The following is an 18,830-nucleotide window of genomic DNA, read 5'->3' as shown; positions in this document are numbered from 1 at the left end:
TCTTCAACTAGCTGCACCTTTACCAGCTTTGGAGACATTTCATGATCAATAATTATAAAACATATCATATATATTATTCTGAAATGGACCAATCTGCACAATGACTACTTTTACTCTCGCTACTTTGAGTATATTTTGATGCTAATACTTTTTTAAATTTGACTAGAGTAACATTTTGAATGCAGGACTTTTATTGTATCACTTCCACCTCTGCACTGTATAAATACCCCAATTCAAGAAAAAGTCCTGCATTTGAAAGGTTAGTTTTCGGTAAAAGTACTGATAGCGCACTGTAAAGAGGCTCCAATACAATCATTTTATTTCAGTCAGAGATGGTTCAATCGTATAAGTGCTTGTAATTGTAGTTTTCTTTGATTGACCTCTTATGGATCTGAACTTGTCTCTCCACATTTATATGAGCAACTCTATTGCACAGTTTATTTTTCTTAAATGAGACCTGCACTTCAAAAAGAGTTGAAATAATTGATTCATAACACAAAGCACAACCCATATAGCACAAAATCACATCTGATTTTATCAGCACAATATTCAGTCTGCATGTTTGTTTGCTTTTTACAGACTGCGTGGGTCCCGTGTGCTCCTGGCAGGATTAGGGGGTCTGGGGGCCGAAGTGGCCAAGAATTTAATCCTGGCTGGAGTTAAAGGACTCACTTTGCTGGACCATGAACAGGTACAGATGTTCTTTAAGTAAAGTTTCATAAAAACACGCTCAGGTGTTTGCCCTGTGCTCAGTACAGCTCACTAAACGGAGCCTACAAGGGGGCATGGCCTTCAGACGAAATATAAAAATGTTTATATTCAGGTATCAGTTCAAAACCTGTGTTAAAAAGTATATCTATAACTCATAGAAATATTGGAATAGTAAATGGGCCTTATGTGGCCCCTTCAGTCTTTGTAGCACTGTTTGTCCACTAGATGGGGCCACTGGCAAAGTAATGATTTGAACTTTTAGTCAGGAAGCAAAACAGCTATTTTAAATAAGGTTTACAGTGATGATATTTCAATAACGGCTTCGTTCTGGCTTCGTTTCACAGTTTGAATTGATTACAGCCTCTCACTATTTAAGACTATATTTTGTAAAAGAACATATATCCAGTGGAGATAAATGTTCACACTGTGTGTGTCCGTGTGTGTTTGTCCGCGTGTGTCCGCGTCCACCAGGTGTCAGAGGAGTCATGTCGAGCTCAGTTCCTAGTCCCGGTGACGGCTCAGGGTCAGAACCGGGCCCAGGCCTCTCTTGAGCGGGGGCAGAACCTCAACCCAATGGTACAGGTCCACGCAGACCAAGACAGGATTCAAGACAAACCAGATGACTTCTTCCTGCAGTTCGATGCGGTGAGTGGAAACTACACTTTAAGTATTCAAATATTGACTGGTTATCTAAAACGCGCTTTATTGAAATGTTAAAGTGTCAGCAAATGAATCGGACATTACAGAGCTAAGCTGTATGATTTGACTTTAGAATATACACGCCACAATGACCATTTGTATATCAATTGCTCACCTTGTGTAAGCTTGAATTCTTGACGAACATTTTGTATTTTTGCATGCCACCATGATGAAAGAAGAATTAAAACACTGACAATTGTTAATACTCCCTCACTGCATGCATTTTTGCGAAAAACATTATTCAACATAAAAGTTCACATTTGCATAGGATTGCTACCCGTAAAGATCTCCTTTCAAAATAAACGCCTTTCTGGATTTTCTTGAAATCAGACAGATTTCACTTTCATTTAGCTTTCATACAAAACAACTTACAATAAGTGCAATCAACCATTTAGGATACAAATTCAGAGCAGCAATGATCCTGCAGGTACATTAGCTTTTAAAAAGTCAAATAATTTGTAATACTGTTGCTTTTAAAAACATCTTAAAGTATGTTTGCTAAAGATTTACCTCCTCTTGGGATACTGTATATTAGCACCCAGATTTATATCCCTCTCTTCTGCCACTAGATGTCTCCTGTAGCCCACATCATACATGAAGCTCTCCCTGTTCTTCTGTCAGGCTCCAGGAGCAAAACACCTGGAGGACTTCTCTGGGGCTGCATTATCAGTCGCTCTAAGCAGACTAACTGTACGTGGAAGATTTACGTTTTTAAGTCAAGTCAAGTCAACTTCATTGACAATCTCAAAATATCTTTGTACACACAGAAAGATCGAAATACTGTTTTCCACAGCCCTGAGGCATAAAATAACACATTAAAATACAAGAACACTCAATAATAATTACAGTAAAAAAAGCACAAAATAACCGTTTACTTCAAGTTAGCTGAAGGTCAGTGTAGTTCTCTAACATGCTTGTAAGCTGCAGTAAGGCCACCCGCGCCTGGTTTGCTTCTAAAGTAGTGTCATGATAACAAGGCTTCTGTGCTAGGGAAAGTCAGATCAGTGTAAAGTGAGTCCTTATCGTATCTGGGCTGTGGAGAACGCTCACCATGTTGAAAAGATTGAATTAATCTTGTAATATATTCATTTTTCTTTAACACCACCTTACATTGGGCAAGGATTTATAACGCAAGGATAGAAGTGGCTGACGAGAATACAAAATATCTCAAACTCTGGCTGCAGGACATACTTGGATTTTGTGATTGATTTGCCTGACGCAGATGAAATAAGAAAAGGGCAAAAGGATTTATGTTACATATCTGATGATGTGTGGATCCAGGATGATGGGTTACATTCCCTGTAGTAGGACTTAATTCCTACATGTTATATCCATGGTAAAACATGACTAAACCAAATGACAATAAACTTTAACAAACAGTAAGATTATATTTGAGTTGTTAAACCAGCATAGGCTGCTGGTTTAACAACTCAAATATAATCTTACTGTTCGTTAAAGTGTATTGTCATTTATTGTTAATTTCTCAGTCTTAACTTTAGACTGAGAAATGAGGGGTTTGCCTTGATTTCCAAAGGCAGCTATACACACATCTCAAGTTGTGTCGCTACTGAATGTATTTGAACACCATCAGAGGAATGACGGACATCTTTTATCCTCCCTTTCTGTCTGAATTATCAGCAGTCTGCTCCCTCTGGGGGAGTCAGGGGAGGGTCAGCAGGAGGGGGGAGGCGGAGGACGGTGAAGTGAGCGCGGGATGAGAGGGATGTTAGTAGGACACAGGGAGGGAGGGTGAGATGCTTGGAGAATAGAAAGAAGGACAATTAAAAAAGCCTGGGATAAAATAAGAAATGGGAAACAGAGGGGGGTCTCTCTCTCTCTCTCTCTGCTGTAGACCAGGCATCACTTTAATCTACTTCCAGGGATGTGTTTGTGAGCGGCTCAGAGGAAGATGGAAGGAGAATAAAGTGGAGTGGTACAAGAGTGTTCATATGGGAGGCCTAATTACTGAGCAGTGACAAACAACACTTAAACACATAATGTCTCTCTGGGTATGGCTGACCTGCTCCTGATATAATATAGCGCGTGGAATTTTTTAGTGTGTGCACGTGCGAAGTGCGCCCCGCCAATTTCTTTCTATGTGTCAGCACAAGAAAGGCTCTTGAGGCCTAGTACCAGGGCCGGTTCTAGACAATTTGCTGCCCTAGGTGAGATTTTAGACGATATATGAACATAACCAATAACCTACCATAGCCAATAACAAATAAATGTAGCTTATTTTATTTTTGTTGTTCATTCATATCTTATTTTACCTAGTTAACATTTATTTATTTATGCATATTTTTGTATCTCTCCAACTTTAAACGATATTTTTGGTTTACTGTCCTATAGTATACATTTGAATGATTTCAAACCTGTTTTTATTTATCCTAATAATTATAAAGGAGTGCCTTGGAAATATGTGTTTACATAATTTGTGGTCAAAACGTTTGAGACCCACTGAGATGACTCAAATGAACTATCTAAATACTCAGAGAGTCCTTAACCTCACTGAGCCTCTCAGTCTGACAGGAGAGCTCTCCTCCACCCTGGTTGTAGAAACATCTACTTCTTATATCCGTTAGCGCAGCTAGCACCAGATTCAAATAACAACAGCGCCGGTACCGGTGCGCCCTCTCCCTTGCTTGCTCTCTCGCTACCACGCTCGCACTTTGGCTGTGAGCTGCGGGCGCCTGATAAGCCAACATCCCCCACTTTCATCACTTACAGCGCCCACCGTACAGGGCAAATTAAACGTGTAACCGGGGTGAAAAGGGTGTTACATTTACTTAATTATGAATGTTGTTACATCTAGGCCGAACATTTGGACGAGCGCCAACGGTCTAAAATGTTTTTTCCCTCCCAGAGCTACCAGCGCAGCACCCCCCAGATCTGGCGCCCTAGGCGACCGCCTGTGTATTATGCCAGAAATGGGCCCTGCCTAGTAGCCTACATACAGTGGCAATGTCTCAAGATTTAGCAAAAATACACCTTACACCATACAGTAACACAAATACTACAAATCCACATAACAAACAATCAAAAATGAAAAAGAGTCGCCACTTATTATTTATTTTTTTGGTACCTGGCAGCGGTGCTCATATTTCAGCAGCGGCGCTGCGCCGCCACTATTTGTATATAGGGGAAACACTGGCATTTCAGGCAGGGGGGGGGAGTGTGTGGGAGAGAAACTCCCTCTGGAGGGAACACAGGGATTTGAGCCATTGCAGACCATTTACATGCACACAAACCTTTATAACACACTACAGGAAAGGGAAAATACCCAAAGCGTAATATGGCCTATTTAACCCGCTCAACAGACCTTTTAAACTAGTTATTTTTCTAATTGATCCTCCTTAAAAAGTAAATATTTGTGGCTATATAAGCATTTCAATATTTCATTTGAAATAACCTTATTGTTAGATCTTATTTGATACTGTAGATCAGTGTCTCCATGGGACTGCATGGCTCATAGTAAGACTCATCAACAAAAGGTTCTCTTAGCCTTTAATGCCATTTTTCAGATTTCTTTCCATCCCTTCCTTATTTTTCTGATGCTCTTATCACATGCTCGCTCTGTGTCTTAATCATGTTCATACATCCTTTGTAAAGAGGACAGAGCTGGAGGTTAATGGTTCGGGGTGTAAATAACAAGCTTCATCATGATATGATTTTATATTGATTCTTTGGACACCACTACAATTTATCACAAAGTATGCCCTGATACGATTTGGATTTCATTCCCCTCGTTGGGCCTACGATCAATATTTGCAAACCTAAATTGTATGACAAATTAACATCATCATTTACACAATTATATCAACTCACAAAAACCAACTTTATTATTTGACAACGAATTACTGGGCTCCTCAATTTTGTTCTCTTTTAAAAAATGGTTTACTGTATACAAATAGACCTGTTGCTCACTATAACGTGTCACATACAGTATCTCGTGTTAAGGACTGGAGGTGCGCTTGGGTAGACCGTGCCGTGGGAACTTGAACATAAAGGAGTAACTTTAGCATGAGGTCTAATGTTTTCACTCTGTCGATCATATTGGATCATGGAATTGAAACCCCCACTGATGTGCATCACGCAGGATATTTTGTATGAAAGATAAAATTAGGACGTTTTATTTGACCTGACATAGTGACAGACTGAGAATTGTTCTCAGCCTTTCTAAATACTGCAGATGGTGAGGTCTTTTACACACGGCCTCTATTGCACGTCTGTCTGTCCCGGGAGAGGGATCCCTCCTCTGTTGCTCTCCCTGAGGTTTCTCCCATTTTTCCCTTTAAACTGTGGGTTTTCTCTGGAAGTTTTTCCTTGTACGATGTGAGGGTCTAAGGACAGAGGGTGTCGTATTGTCATACTGATATTCTTTACAAACTGTGAAGTCCACTGAGACAAATGTAACATTTGTGATATTGGGCTATATAAATAAACATTGATTGATGGTCTTACTCTGAATACTCCTTGGGAACCCTGGACCCTGACCCTGGTCTGCTGGCTGCCCTGCAGGGTCTCAGGTGCAGGATCAGGTTATGAGTCTGGAGAGGTGTAGGTAGTACTGGACTGGGTCAGCAGGATGAGGACCCAGCCCCCCGGTCAGCTGTTACACCGGCCCACCATGGTGTTACTATGGCAGATTGTTGGCTTCACCATTGTTTGGTCATTTATTCAATGTACTGAACCCAGACCAAATGCAAACTTACTGAAGAATTTCAGAAGTAAACAAATCAAAATCAATCAAGACAGTGGAGCAGAAATATCATTTGTTTTGATATTTTGCGTTTTTGCTAGCAGTTTCAGTGTTATGTTAATGAGGATTGAATTGAGCACATTACAGCACAAAGGCCGAGAGGGAGAAGGTGCCATCCCAGTCTCATACATGTTTCTTTTTAAGAGAGTAAAGGTGCTGAAAGGTAAAGCTCAAAACAAATGTATATAAACAGTACTACTTACCAGATTAAAATTACGTTTTTTGGAGGGCCCGCACGTTCATTCCCATTCTCGTAAGGGGAATATCTCAGGAATGCTTGGAGGGAATTTCTTTAAATTTGTCAGAAACGTTCAGGAAAAAGTTAACAGAATTTGGTGGTCAAAGGTCACAAACACTTTTTTGATGTTGGATGGATGTCTGGTAGTACTGGTAGTCCATGTCTAATCAGCAGAACTCTGACGGTGTCTTCTCCCTCAGGTGTGTCTGACAGGCTGCTCCAGAGACCTGATGGTGAGAGTGGACCAGCTCTGTTCCAAGCACAACATCAAGGTCTTCTGTGGGGACGTCTACGGTTACTATGGTTACATGTTCTGCAACCTGGGAAAGGAACACAACTACGTCGAGTAAGTGTGGGCGACCATTCGAAGTGGGTGTAAACGGTTTCCTCATCTGGAGCTGCCCGGTATTAGTGCCTTGCTCGAGAGCACTGCAGTAGCGCTGGGGGATTTTGTTATAGTAATTCTGCAGGACATAATAAACGGATGAGGCCAGTGCCTACTTCCAGCTGACAACAACACTTTTTTACCAGCATCATATTAGCTCACAAATAGGCCCATATGTACGGTAGGTGTTATTATTTTATTTGTCTATTTGATTACCAAAAACATTTTTTAAATTGTGTGTCTTTACTGGTACAGAGCCTTGATGTCTAGGAAAGGATTTTATATATTGAAAATGCAGTATATTAAATGCTATCAAGTATGTCATATTGAATATGTTTTCATTATTCAGCCCAACACTGCTGCATTAGTAGTGCAGTGTTTTACTCTGCACTGATTCCATTGGGAGATCCATTCTAATGATTGATGACATGACATAGTTTAACGTTGCTTTTGATTCGTTTTTAGTTACACATATGATTAAATGGAAAAGCAATATATTAGTTGAGTTAAAATAGGGTTTAAGTTTGGTGAAAGTGGAATGTTTGTGAAATGTTTATCTTATATGGTGGCATGGATTTCATTTGGGAATTTTAATTATGACATGTCTTCTTCTCGCTGCAGTCAAAATGAACTAACAGGTTGCTTGTATGTCATGTACAGAAGAACCTTTCAATGAGCTTGATATGGAATATAAAACTGACTGTTCAGTTTCCTGATATGTAAGATATTTTTCTCTTCACTCTGTTACTTTTAGGGAGAAACCAAAACTGGTTAAACCGAGTTCTAGCGATGGTCCAGAGGCAAAGAAAGCAAAAGTGGACCCCAATGAGACCACCATGGTGAAAAAGGTAAAAATATGTTTTAGTCTTTAAACCAAAAGATTAAAAAATGAGCCATGCATAAAGATGAGTTCCATCTATTGGGTTTAATGGAACAACAAGAGTGATAAATGAAATGACATCTTTTAAATGGGGTTGGTCTAAGAAATGTGAAGATAGGAGGAGTGGAATTTAATGTAAAGTTACACAGAATGGAAAAAAGTGTTGTCTTTTCACATCTCTAAAAATAAATGCTATTTTTGTATTGCTTTCTGTTGTTTCTAGTTTGTAAAGGGCTCGCATACATAGTAATCTACACAACTAAATAGTTTCCCCTAATCAAATGACCGGCAGGCTTATTTTCTTTATTAAGATGATGGTTCTCCTCCTGTTTACCTGACTTTTTAAAAACCTCTCTCCACCAGACGGCCTCTTACTGCACCCTGAAGGAGGCTCTGGAGGTGGACTGGACCACGGAGAAGGCCAAAGCCGGGATGAAGAAGACCCCAGTGGACTACTTCCTGCTTCAAGGTGCTTAGGGCAGCATCTCACAAAGAGTGCTAGAAGAAATCGTTATTCTGTTGATCAAAATCAGATTTTCACATAGATTCTTTAACCTCTGGATACTGCTGATGGGTTTCCTTTTATTTGAATAGAAGAAGAATACATTCTTTATTAATCCCTTACAGGGACATTTCTTTCTCCACTCTGTTTGTCCACATTACACACACAGGGAAGATATACATGCACACACACAACCACATGCAGATAGGAGAGGTGGCAGAGCAGAGAGGCTGGCAGATCCAGGTTAGGTGCCTTGCTCAAGGGGCAGAACTGGCACCTCTACCAGCTCACTCTATCTTTTTTTGGTCCGATCAGGACTTGAACTGGCGACCCTATGGTTCCAAGGCCAAGTCCCTACAGACTGAGCCACTGCCGCTTCCAGACAACAACCGAATAAGATGAAAATGTCATCAGTCTAACTATTAGATAGTGGATCAAATAAGTCATTGCGACCCCAAAATATCAATTTTTCTAGGTTTAAAAAAAGAGATTGACATTTGAAAATTTGCTAAATTATTTATTGGTGATATTTTTCAAATGTAGTCACTATCTTTAATTGTTTAAAATATGATGCTATACAATAACAAATAATAACTAATAAAAAAACACTTGTCTTTTTTTCAGGACTTTGTGAAGATATTATAAGGAACTTTACTCTCAGATTATGTTTTTATGGAAAGTGATAATATCTATTTGAAAGTCTTCTGACCTTCCTGTGTAGGAGGCAGGACACAGGAACAGAATTTCCATACAGAGAATCGATCAAATACAACACATATTCTGAAAGGTCTAAAAGAGATTAGAAATTTGAAACTGAAAATGTGTAGGAATCCTGCGACAAGACTGAAACCCCACGCACATGCAAAGTCACATGTTCTGATTCAGCTGATCATTTCATGAATAAATATCATTCCAGAGAGAAGATGAACGCTGTTTCATAACCAATTAAATAACCAGTTTGGTAAAAGAAATATATATATTGGTACGCTGAGCTGCACATGAAGAACAGTCTGTGACGTGTTTAGGAACCTTTTGAGCCTATAAGTAAATCTTGAACGTACCTTCCTGTTTTTCAGGTTATTAACGTGTCTGATGACCTTTTTAAAGAGTTGTTTTTGTCCCTCCCGTCACCTGGCCCTGCCCCATCCTCACACTCCACACACACTAGTTTCCATCACAGGCTGTCCATGGCCAGTCATGTGCACTGAGCGTAGAGAGCAGCCTGACAAATACCTCCACAGCAGGAAGTACCCTGACACACACAGTGATTTATCAAAGCATTTCCCTGCATGATTGTTATTAATAATATCATTGTTTTAAACTTTGGCAGGATGCATAGGTCACAAGTTATAAAATAAAGTTATGTTCTACTAGTGTGTATCATATTTAAATGTTTCATATTATTAAAAATATTACTCTCTAATTAGATTAGATGTATATACTTTACTTTATTGATTGATTTTATTTGTCACAGCAGCATGTGGTTAACATGAGTTAGAAATATCCAAATGAAATGAATCAGCAAATTCATACATATCAACAGTAGAAAAGATTGATATGAAATGAGTAAGAGTATGTTTACTAACATGAGTTAGTCTCCTTTAAGAAATCCATTCATTAACGGATAAGATGACAGTCTCACCTGTCTATGCATTTCAAGTTGTTTCTTGTAAAAACTTTTTCCATTTTTTGATTTGTCTTTTTTTATGCCGATTTATTTATTTCCATGGAAAAGTGGATATAAATATCAGATATAAAGTGGTGCTTTAGCGTGATTCTGTGGAATCCTCAGATTCACTGAACTTTCATTAAATCAACTAATCGTTTAAAAATAAATTACTAACAATTATTTAGATAATCCCAGCCCTAATATATTGGAATAATGTGTATTTTAGTGTGTCCAAACTTCAGCTGGATTAAAAAACACACATCAGCCTCCAGACAAATGCATACTATAATGTAATAAGTGAAACGGCACCTGTTAGTCTTTCACAAAGCTGTATGTGTGTATTCTCAAAGACTGAAGTTATGCAGGTGTTACTGATGACAGACATTTTGAATGCTGGCTATTCAACATGTTTGGAGGCTTTTTTTTAATCAGATCATTTTTTACAATACACTGAATGAAGAACATATTTGTTTTGTATCTATTTCTGTTTCATGGAGTTCACTGATCCCACAGTTTCATGATGGAAGAGTCTCTGAACCTGAATGAGATTGAACTCTCATCTTTACCAGATGGTCACATGGAGGAGGGGTCATTACTGACTCATCTGTCACCCATTATTTGCAGTACACTTCTATTCTAAACAGTGTTGGAATATAATTATGCACATTTACTCAGATATTTGATCTACTTGTACTTAAGTAAATCAGCTGGCAAATGCATCATCAATAATCTGAAAACAGACATTTTTAGAGACACCGATCACTGCAGACGTAAAATGAATCCAGAAACTCTTATAATAATAATAATAATAATAATTAGAAACTGACAGGGAACCTTTACTGGCCAATGAAGACTTTTATTGTTGATACTCTTACTACATTATGATGTTAAACTTCCAAAGTGTATGACCTTCAGTGCGCCCCGCCCGGTGATCAGCCTGACCTCTGAGTGGAAACTGGCCTGTTGTTGTTGTTTTATTCAGTGAATGTTAAACACAAGGCGCTGTTATTATTCCCTCACTGTTTCTATAATTAGAAGCAGCGGTTTTTGTTTTGGCCGACCAATGAGGAAGTGGCTCTTCCTCTGTTACAACTGCTTCCTGTCTGACTAGGAACTGTCAGGTGATGTGAAACGTGTGGGCGTGTATCATCAGATCACTGATCGTTGTCATTTTTTCATAAATTGACACCCTGACTAGACATGTTGACAGCAAGGGAAAGAAAAGATGAATCCTACTGTAGCGGATAAATAAAGAAATGAAACTCTAAATATAACTGCTGCTGGGGGAAGCAAATCTTACGCAGGAAAAGAGTTCAATGTCCAGGCAGAATATCGTTTCCTCGGTTCATTTTGTGGAATTCCAATAATACAGAACAATGGTTTCCACTTTGGAAACAGCTAGAAAATAAATGTTTAATAAACTTTAATTACTAATGACATCATTAAATCTACAGCTCCAACACCTACATTCATATTTGGAAAACACACTTTTTTCTTGTTTATCACAGTGTGCAAAATAAGTCAGTCAGGAGAAAGAGATTTAACACATTTTGAAAAAAACACATTTTAATAGAACTCATCAGAACTATCTCTCCCTGAATATCTATTTTTTCAAATGTTTAGAGGACATAAGATCATGGACTACATTAGCAGATTTTAACGTGAAAGGCCTTTTGGAATATTTCTCCATGACCTTAATCTGGGGACGTTCTATGCATCATAAATCATGTGTAGGTTTAGAGATACCATCGTTGTTCCATCCAAGGGCACATTATTATATTCTGTTATGAAATTCAGTTTGATTTCCTGCCTGGATGGTGTGATGCCATCTGTGCCAGTCTTTTACTTTCACTAACAAAAGGTGTGTGTGTGTGTGTGTGTGTGTGTGTGTGTGTGTGTGTGTGTGTGTGTGTGTGTGTGTGTGTGTGTGTGTGTGTGTGTGTGTGTGTGTGTGTGTGTGTGTGTGTGTGTGTGTGTGTGTGTGTGTGTGTGTGTGTGTGTGTGTGTGTGTGTGTGTGTGTGTGTGTGTGTGTGTGTGTGTGTGTGTGTGTGTGTGTGTGTGTGTGTGTGTGTGTGGATGGAACACGCTGATGGAAATGGCCGTGGGAGGACTCAACTTCCTTATGTGGTTTTAATGTACTGGACGAACAGGATACATGTGGGCGGCGTGTTGATGTGTTTGTGCATAGTTTAAAAATATTTCTCATCATCAAATAAAGTGCTTGTTTCAGATTTTTCTTCAATCCTGCATCAGACACGAAAGACATGTTTCTTTCTCAACCTAATATTGCCTGGCTGCATGTCTCTAGGTGTGTGTGTGTGTTTGCAGTCTGTGTGTGCACGCTCTTAATTTGATGTGGGGAAACGTAGGCCTAATCAGATGAAGCGGTTGATGGGGCAACCACACACAGATCTTATCCTATGTCAGCGATAAGACGTTGTCTTTCCATAAGTTGATCATTCACCGTGGCAGTCTCTTGAAAGGGTGATGAAATTATAAATGGCAAAAGTGCAATAGATTATACGGAACATAGGAAGATGTTTTAACTCGTTTTCCAGCCTCTTAACCATCTGCTTCTGTTCCTTCTCTCCGTCTCCACAGTTCTGCTGAAGTTCCAGACAGACAAAGGTCGTGACCCCGACCCCCTGTCCTACCCAGAGGACAGCCAGCTGCTGAGACAGATCAGAGAGGACGTGCTGGAGGCGCTGGCCGTGAGGAGTGACCTGCTGAACGATGACTTCATCAGGTACAACGCCTCCTCACTTCCACACTTTTATTTTAAAAGTTAGATTTTTTGTTTAATGGCCTTCACTTATACTACACACTAATATAACATAACATTTTAATAAAAAACAAACTTGTACTTCAAACTTACAAAAACACACACCCTTAACTTGTACTGGTAATAAATGGCATACATATCAAATAAATAAAAAAGAAGAATTTCACAATTCCCTTCCAGACACAGTCCACATTCCCTTGCCTCATAATGTTCATATTCGGTTCCTACAGCTGAACAAAGTCTTCCCGCTTGCCTTTAGCGATGTATGTAAGTGTTCTAGACCAGTGGTTCCCAACCTAGGGGGCGCCAGGCCTCAGAGGATTTGAGGCCAAATATCATATTTAGACTTTTTTTTTTACATATAATTGTAATGCAATATATGATTGTCACTAAAAACCCTTGTCTCTACAATACAATAAAATATAAAAAATAATTAATTAATTTGAGTTAGTAGCTATTATAGGCATAAAAAGTCAAGTGTCCAAACNGCATTTAATACCTTTAGTTACTTTTCAGATCTGGATGAATGATGTGAAATCTAATCAAGTGTTAAATCAGACTTTAGTTCTTGTGACTTTACTCCAGGTGGAACTAAAGTCTGATTTAACACTTGATTAGATTTCACATCATTCATCCAGATCTGAAAAGTAACTAAAGGTATTAAATGCATGTAGTGGAGTAAAAGTACACCATTTACCTCTGAATTGTAGTGAGGTAGAAGTACAAAAAGTAGCAACAAATGGAAATACTCAAGTAAAGTACAAATACCTCCAAAAGTACAGTACTTGAGTAATTTTACTTAGTTACTTCCAGCATTGATACAATGTTGTATTGGTACTTTTATCTTGATGTAACGTTTTGAATGCAGGACTTTCACTTAAAGTAGGGTCAAAACAGTGCAGTTAAAAAAGTATAAATTGCAAGATGTTCTTTTAACACGAAATAGCCTAGGTAGGAAGTCACAAGCAAAGAACAGTGGAAGATACTTTTTTTCCTCGGTTCCCAGGATATACTTTCACATTATAATCTCACATTTAAATGGAAGACATCTTTTTGTAGTGAAGTATTTATTTTACACAGTGTGATATTAGAAGCTTACGTCTGACGTCAATAAGTAACATTTTACAGATCTGATGGTGTCACCACTGATAGACAATGCAAAGATCCCGACCTATAGATATTCTAAAAGAGTACTCCAAACAGTGGCTACTCCAATGAGGAAAAATCCCAATGGGCCCCACTTTTGTTTAAGATCAACGCTTTGGACAAATGAGCAAAAGTGTGTCAACTGAAACTTTCGGCTGCAGAGATTAGCCTGACATGCTAACGGAGCTAACTGACCTCTTCTGGGCATCCAGCCCCCACAGGCGGATCTGCCGGTCGTACTGCGCCGCCTCCTCCTCGCTGATGACCGGGTCCTCTTTCTCGATCATATCGATCATATTTGGTCACTGAGTATACGGGAGTTACGGCGTAAATGAGCTTTGCTTAATGCAGCTAGGTATAAGCAGGGTATAAGGATGTTTAAAATGCCGCGACAGTCCCGCTGAATGGGCGCTGGATGATGACGTCAGTAAAACAAAACGTAATGTGTTTTCTCGAATTTTATTTCATGGATTTTCAGTTTATCGAGGTTCTCGATTTGTTTGTGTCATACGTCCCCCCGAATTTTATATGTCTTTTTTTTTTTTAATGGTTTATATTTATTTGTAAAGTTGTTCACAGTCCTAGAAACACCGAGGAATTTATTTCGATGTTGCTGGTTTGTAATTAATGCATCGGCCACTGCAACAATACAATCTACATTTAAGCATGAGTGTAAGGTATGTTAAATATTAGACAATTTTGAACAACAAATATTGTAAAAAATAAGTCCTAAGTGATGAAAAAGGGCAAAAGTTAAAAACAAAGAAACAATAAAGGTTATTTAATTCCATGACAGAATTATGCATAAAGGAAATTAGATAAATACCCAAAGAAATATATAAATATATATGACATACCCCCTGAAAGAGGGGGGAAACTTAATCCGATATAATATTAAGGGAGCACAAATTAAGTAATGTTTAAATATGTAGGCCTGGTTCTGTTTGTTAAAATTATGTTTTTTTCAAAAAGTATTTTATTCATGTAAATTGTCGCTTAAATAATGAGCACATTAAACACAGTGGACTGAGGAATTTAAGATTTTTTAACATTAATAACAAATTGTATTTATCAAGTAACGTTTCCCAAAAATGTTTTAAGATCCAACTAAAAGTCCAAAGCACTGTAAGTAATGTTTACACTATTATAGCATGTGCACTGTATTACAAAAAACAGGAACATTTGTCTTCCATTACCCATACAAATAGTATAATTTATTTTGTAATACGAGTTTAATTCACTTTTTTTTTTTTTTTGGTACAGTATTCCAAGTGCTACCATCAAGAGCTCAGTCTGTCCATGTCTAATGATGTTAATGAAATAAGTGAGTTTCTGATGTGACATTGATTACAAGAACGTTACAATTCAAATCTTAAAGACAATTTACAGTTAAATGTCTAAGTAAACTGATTCTTTAAATATCATGTATGCCTAACCACTACAGTGCGCTACAGCTGCACTTTCGAGTCAAACCCGGGGGCTCATTTTACCCTGTGAGTATCTTTACTCGGTAATTTCCGTGAGACGCGAAAAAGAACGTCCTTCGTCGTTACGTCATCCTCGGAGAAACCCACCTCCCTTCTCTTAGGAGAAGATTGTCGGCCATTTTAAGTTCATCAGTCGTCATTTCACATCGCAACTGTAGGACGGAGAACGTCAGGACTCAATTTCATCATATTTCTCTTACAACTGTAGTGGAGCATTGCCTACTATGAACTAAAACTCTACCTAAAATCAAATCAAGCAGATCATAGTGAAGTGACGCATAAGCCAGTAGATTCCAGTGTCGAGTTGTAATTTTTTGCACCTCAATGTAGCTAGAGGAAATGGCTGTGGAAAGCATGACTGTCCATCCAAACTCCCCAACTACCAACCACGAACACAACAGTCTCCTGACTGACGAAAGGTCGAGTAATTCTACAATCATATTTAAATGAATTTATTTATTTGTCCTGTGCTTTTACACAAAAAGCCCGGGGTTTCTTTTTCTTTTTCTGTCAAAGGGATTAAACTCGCCTTTTCTGGAAAACGAGTACAGAGGTAAAGAACGCCATGTTGACACGACACCGCCAACTGGGAGGCCAAATAGCACCTGGGATAACGTTATTGTTCCCTCTATTTTATTACGTTTTCACAATCAACGATCATTCGACTCGGCCAACTGGTCAGAAGATAAAAAAAGGAGGTCGAAACCGCTGATTAACCCAACGTTCACCGTCATTCTAGCCAATTCAACGGTTATAAAACATCGCTTAGTTACTAGCCCCATTTTAAGAACAGACAGCTTATTTAGCTTTTAATTAAATTAACTGTGTGTGGTGTTAATAACTATATTGCCGCAGATGCCAAACAATCGCAGCGATTGTCTTCCGCTAACGTTGGGCCTATTTTGTGGCTAACTTAGCAACATTAGCTTTTTGGCTAATGTGACCAACTTACAGTTGGAACGAAATGCTAAGCTAATGGCTAATGTTTTGTTATTCGTGGTTCTTACACATTGACGTTTTCAAATATCTACATCTTGGAATTAAACATAACGTTAACTAATTCGTTCATTTCGCGTTACTTAAACGTTACGATATTACGAAGCATGTCCCATAATTAGCCCTAACGTTGCGCACTTAAAAATAGCCATGTCGTCTTTTAACGCATGTAACATAAGAAGCTTATTTTAGCCCTCAGTTCCCCTTAGACGATTGTGTCTTTCCCCACGTATTAATTGTTACTTATCTTCAAATGTCAAAGTAATTATTCATAATTTGTGTAGCCTTTGAAACGCGTATGTGCTGCCTGCTGTCATTGATATTTGTTTAACATCAGTTTTATTCACAGTCGTGCCCACACTGACTCGTCCCAAAAATCCACAAAAGTCCCCAAAAGTGTGTAAAACGTATGCAAAGCATCCCAGAAGTGTTTAAAGTCAAACACAAAGTTCCCTTTTTCCACCTCCCCAGTTGGCAAAAGTACAGTATGGTAATCAGTTGTCCCCATTTACCAGTCCCACAGACCCCAATAGTGTCCCTAAAAGGTTAGGGAAAAGTTTTTCAATGGTTTTGAGCGCAAAATGTGAAGGAACCCGGTCACAGTAAGTATTCCCCATTTTAATCGTGGCCCTTTGCTTATAGAGATAAGTTACAATCTCATACACAGAGCTAATAATGTACCATAATGCATGGTTAAGCATTTTGATTGAATCATCCTTAATAGATGGTATTAATCCTGTTCTTGACATTTTCAGAACTTCTAACAGTTGTCTTCTGGTAGTGAAGGTTCAGAAGTGTTACCATTTGTTTGATCTAGTGTTAATGGATATACATGGAATTTAGTTTGGTATAGACTATGTGGATAACAGATCTGGAATTAAATGTACTTAGTTGTCAGATACTTGTTTAGGGTTAAAGTTATCAGTTAAGCCTGTGTTTCTTTCAGCTCTGTTAAACACATGTTTTGTTGGTAGATATTAACTCTAAAGTCTACTGGATGGACGTGCTAGTTTTGTGGCTGAGCACAGAGAAATGTGGATTGACCTTTTTTGCATTGTACGTTTTTCTGGTCGTTGTTGGCAGCAGGTAATGTGTGTATAGTATCACATCAGGCCAGAGAGGCCACCAGCTTCTGCCTGTAGATAATCCTAGCCCCTCCCTGTTCATAAAACCTGCTTCAGTAATACAGCATAATCCAGTGTCCATTGTGACAGGTCTGTGTCAGACTCCAACAGGTTGTGGTTAATGAACCGGCTTCATAACATGTCAGTAGTGAGGTAGAGGAGTTACTTGCCTCTTGAGATGATACTCATGAGTTTGTGGTGTTTAAGGCGGGAAGATCAAAAGTTAACCAGCTGCTGCAATGATCAAATACACAATCTGAGACTAAGCTTTTGTATTGACCTCCAATGTGCCCAAAAATGTCCTAGATTATATTAGACATAGATATAACATAGGGCTGATCACATTATTATGTTTATGGAGCAACTCCAATTTTTGCTGTGTGCTAATAATAACAGGTTAACTAAACAATCTGGATTCCGTTGCTGTTTGCAACCCCCAACTACCTTAAATCTGAAAGAAGATAATCATTGTTTTAAGTCTATCATAGAATTTGGTAAATTTGCGGCAGGTTTAATTCTATCTGGATTAGTCTCAAAATACTTTTACAAGTGGACCTCCGATAGGGCTAACGAAAACATGTTAAACTTGATTTTACAAAGTCTGTATTGTCTGACAGAATGTAGCTCACTTCAAATACGTGTTGTGTAGTTCCTAGGACTTAATAGCATTCATTGGTAGTTGGATACAAGTTTGTGTATGGCTGTATGGGCATGGCCGTATTGCTCTGGCAGATGAACAATTTGTTTGTGAAAGAAATGAATCACAGATATTAAGTCCGATTATTGAGCCTCCCTCAGAGGAAGCTGGCACGCTGAGGATGTGGTGCGGAGCATCGTACACACTAGCTGACATTTGCCTCAAAGCTAAACCCACAGCCCGCTTGTCTCATCCACTATATGCTCCTTATAGGACAGAACCAGTCTTTGAGTATTCAAATATTGCATACTAACAACACTTGTTCGAATCACTCAGGCCTCTCCCCCAGCCTTCTGCACACAGCAGTTATCAGCTTACCTTGCGTGTTAGTCTGTGGGACAGCCTAATCATAATTGCTCAATAAGAAGACTCAAACAATTTGTCTCTTTGTTAGTATAATGTACTCCTAGCTTGTGTCATTAATCATATAACATCCGAGGGATTAAACACAGCAGGCAAAACAGTAACCCATATAACCATGTCAAGAATCTTTATAGTTAATGGTTGGTTGTGATCAAGTGTATGGCATATTTTCTTAGAAAAGAGTAGCCTTCTGGTAGGGAAGAAAAAGTCCTGGATCCATAATGCTGAAGATTTGTATGTCAAACCATCACTTCTATTTGATTTTGGATTAAAAGCAGTGCAAAGCGTTAGTCTAAATGGAATACTTTCCCATTGTGTAGCTTAAATTAAGCATGTTGCCTTTCTGTATTAATACACTGTTGTCTCTTTAGCATGTCCCCCCCCCCCCCCC

At 38.7% G+C, this 18,830-nt stretch overlaps 2 protein-coding genes across 2 annotated transcripts in view; both read left to right on the top strand.

Moving 5' to 3' along the window:
• Positions 1–579: 579 nt before the first annotated feature.
• sae1 (SUMO1 activating enzyme subunit 1) lies at positions 580–12,633 on the top strand (the record flags this gene model as incomplete). The annotated part of the gene is made up of 6 exons (XM_010779858.1): positions 580–691; positions 1,183–1,356; positions 6,608–6,753; positions 7,547–7,640; positions 8,036–8,141; positions 12,446–12,633. Coding segments are annotated over 6 exons (820 nt in total), but the record flags the coding sequence as incomplete, so codon positions are not given.
• A 2,749-nt stretch (positions 12,634–15,382) lies between these two features.
• zc3h4 (zinc finger CCCH-type containing 4) overlaps positions 15,383–18,830 on the top strand; it is a 13,467-nt gene continuing 10,019 nt past the window's right edge. Inside the window, exon 1 of the mRNA XM_010779857.1 lies at positions 15,383–15,678. Coding sequence (XP_010778159.1) covers positions 15,599–15,678 — 80 coding nt within the window. The 5' untranslated portion in view covers positions 15,383–15,598. The remainder of the gene's footprint in view (positions 15,679–18,830) is intronic.

This window comes from Notothenia coriiceps, unplaced genomic scaffold (genome assembly GCF_000735185.1).
Source record: "Notothenia coriiceps isolate Sejong01 unplaced genomic scaffold, NC01 NC01_scaffold00020854, whole genome shotgun sequence".
Lineage (NCBI taxonomy): Eukaryota > Metazoa > Chordata > Actinopteri > Perciformes > Nototheniidae > Notothenia > Notothenia coriiceps.
The sequence above is the reverse complement of the archived record's forward strand: the minus strand, read 5'-3'. Positions and strand labels throughout refer to the sequence as shown.